Source organism: Malurus melanocephalus, unplaced genomic scaffold (assembly GCF_030028575.1).
Source record: "Malurus melanocephalus ecotype Western Australia unplaced genomic scaffold, MMel_1.1 scaffold_125, whole genome shotgun sequence".
Taxonomy (NCBI): Eukaryota; Metazoa; Chordata; class Aves; order Passeriformes; family Maluridae; genus Malurus; species Malurus melanocephalus.
The window spans coordinates 913129-915895 of NW_026623357.1; the positions used below are offsets into that span (position 1 = coordinate 913129).

Genomic DNA, 2767 nt, shown 5'->3' on the forward strand with positions numbered 1-2767 from the left:
AAAAACATGCTCTATGTCTGTCCGGTAAGTTATATATTGCAGAATTCAGCTACTACAAAAGTTATAGTTTTAAGTGTGTTTCATGATTTCTCAAGAAGTCTCACACCTGTATGGGAAAATCCGATGAGGATACTGTAAAACAGTTAGGCTCCATATGGAAAGTGTGTTACAACAGCGAGTTGGTAAGCAGCAGCAGAGGCTAGTTCTACTCAGTGTCACCTAACGCTTACACTACCAACGAAACACTTCAAAAGTTATGAAGCCCAACCATTTCCAGCACCATATGAGAAATTACAACAGTCCTAAAGTTGTCTAAAAAAAAAAAAAAAATTATTTWAAAAAAAAAAAAATCGAAATCAAATCTCGAGAGAGAAAGTTACGGCCTTTGCCATTCAACCATAACGTTTGCCATTTCCATGTACGAGTTTGCTGTCGGTGTCTGCTCGCCTCCCCTTCCGCCGATGTGAAGTCGCTGCGCTGCGTTGCTGCTGCTTCCGTGTTACAGAGGTGGGAAGGGGTCTGGTGGTCTGTCCGGTGCGTGGTGGGAAGCGGAGACTTTTATCCCAGGTACCAGGACTGCAAAAGAGAAAGGACAAGCGTCAGCCCCGGCCGCCCCGCTCTTGCCGCTTCCCCAAGGGCTCCGGGCACCGCCGCCAGCCTCCTCCGCCAAGAGGGGGGCTAATTGAGACCGTGACGAATTGACCTAATTACAAAGCTTAATTAAAAATACTGTACAAATCAATATATTTTTTTTCCCTCGCCGACAGTCGCTGGACATAGCTACAGATGAACGCGGGGGTCATGTCACGTTACAAGTTATCAATCTTTTTAATAGATGATGGCTTGAAGATCCCTCCAGTTCACTTTTGTCTAATCCCCTGAAAAGGCGATACACATTCGCCTCTCTGTGCCATTTATCACCCTGCAGTCGGGGTTTTCTTGGGTATTTAGGCATGTGCCAGCATAAGCATCTGTTGCTTTATACTGCCCTGCTTCAACTGTCTCGCTGGAACAGATGCACAGAAATTCAACAACAGGGCTGTTTTCTTAGGAGAAATGTGGATGGCTAGAGAAAAGCCAGGATAAAGCAAATCTGGGGGAAAGTGGATCAGCGAAAACGTCCCGTATCTCTGCCCATACTTGTGTTTCAAAACAAAACGCGGGCCTCAACTAATAGCTTTTCTTTGGGAAAATATTTTTTTTTTTCTTCTTCTTCTTCTCTTTCCCAAAGGGAGGGAATTCCCTGGGAACTCAGCCCCGCAACAATACCGTCCTTAACCCAACGGCGCAGATGCCCGGAGCACAGAAAGCAATTTCGCTCCTCCCCAGGAAAATAAACACAGTTGGGAAGCTGGAGTGGGCTCTGCTGGAGCCGGGGCAGTGCCACCGCACCGGGGAGAGCCCGTCTCGGCCCCGGCAGGGTCAGCCCAACCTGAACCCRGCATGAATGAGAGCAGTGTTAGGCCCTGGGACCGTGCGCGCGGGGGGATGCTCCGTGGCAGTGACATATTGCTGTGGGAATACACCAACAAGCGGCAACTATTTAGCCCRGAGTAAAGGAATACAGCCAGAAAGGCTCAGGTATTACAGAGCCGTGGCCGATGCCCCCCGTTTTTYGCGGGGGCTCCTGTAATATATGAGGTGCGGCCGTGCGCGCGCACGGACCGATGACAAGTTTTACCAAGTTTTTCCTCCGCTCCTTTTCGGCGTCTGAGGTGATTGATAGCGCAATCAGCTCGGGSAGGATTTATGAACATTTACAGAAGACTCTGAGGCAAGTTTCATGTGGGACTCGGAGATTATGTGGTCTTGCCATGGAGGTAGGAACCGGTAAAATAAATAGCAGGATCGGAGAAGTTGTCCTGCTTCCAATACACCTCATTAACTAACTCTTCCTCCACTCGCCCTTCTGAATACAAACACACCAATCCCATATCGGCCCCATCTATTGCCTACAGATTTTATATTTAGACTTACTCAGGCTGCAATTAAACCAAATAGTTCTCATATGTAAAGTTTATAAACAGAGGAAAGTTCTGGCAGGGTTCGTGAAGCGGAGCCAAGTCCCGTTCCCCTCCCTGACTGCGGGGCCYGACTGATTTTTGGTGGGTGCAGGGACGTGGAGTGTGGGCTGTGCTGTGCTGGAGGCATCYCCAACCACCGCAGGCACCTCCTGCCAGCTGCCAACTTCTCCAAATTTTTCAGGGTCGTCCCTCGTGCTTGTTGTTTGAGTGTGAAGGTTTTTGGCTGGACTCGGAACTGTGGCAGTGCCCAGCAGGGACGAGAGGGGGTGAAGTTTSAGAGGGGATGGAGTAGGGGGGTTAGAACTGCGAGGAGATGGAGCAGAGGGGTTACACACTGAGGTGATGGAGTTGAGGGGTTACAGTTTGAGAGGTGATGGAATTGGAGGGATTAGAACTGTGAGGTGATGGAGTAGAGGGATCAGAGATTGAGATGGGATGGAGTAGAAGGGTTGAACATTGAGATGAAGCAGAGAGGTTGAAACCGCGAGGTGATGGAGCAGAGAGATTAAAGATTGAGAGATGATGGAGCAGAGYGGTTAAAACTGCGAGGTGATGCAGAGGAAGGGTTAAAGGCTGCGAGGCTGTGCAGTGGAGGGGCTGAACAATTCCAGGCGACGGTTCCCATCTCCAGCACCGATGTCCGGCTGCTCCATGGCCGCTGGCCCGGCACATGGCCCGCCGGTGGCGGGAGCCGCTGCCCTCGCCACTCCTCCCTCGTTTCAAAAAAACTGATTTAAAAAAAA

At 49.9% G+C, this 2767-nt stretch overlaps 1 protein-coding gene across 8 annotated transcripts in view; it reads right to left on the reverse strand.

The window, feature by feature from the left end:
- Positions 1–6: 6 nt before the first annotated feature.
- Positions 7–2767, reverse strand: part of NFIA (nuclear factor I A) — a 240404-nt gene continuing 237643 nt past the window's right edge. For 7 of the 8 annotated variants that reach the window (XM_057370405.1, XM_057370410.1, XM_057370407.1 and 4 more), the window contains one exon: positions 483–576. In XM_057370405.1, the coding sequence (XP_057226388.1) occupies positions 559–576 (18 nt within the window). In that variant the 3' untranslated portion in view covers positions 483–558. Of the gene's footprint in view, positions 577–2767 lie in introns of all 8 variants that reach the window. The other variant, XM_057370406.1, reaches the window with a different exon arrangement.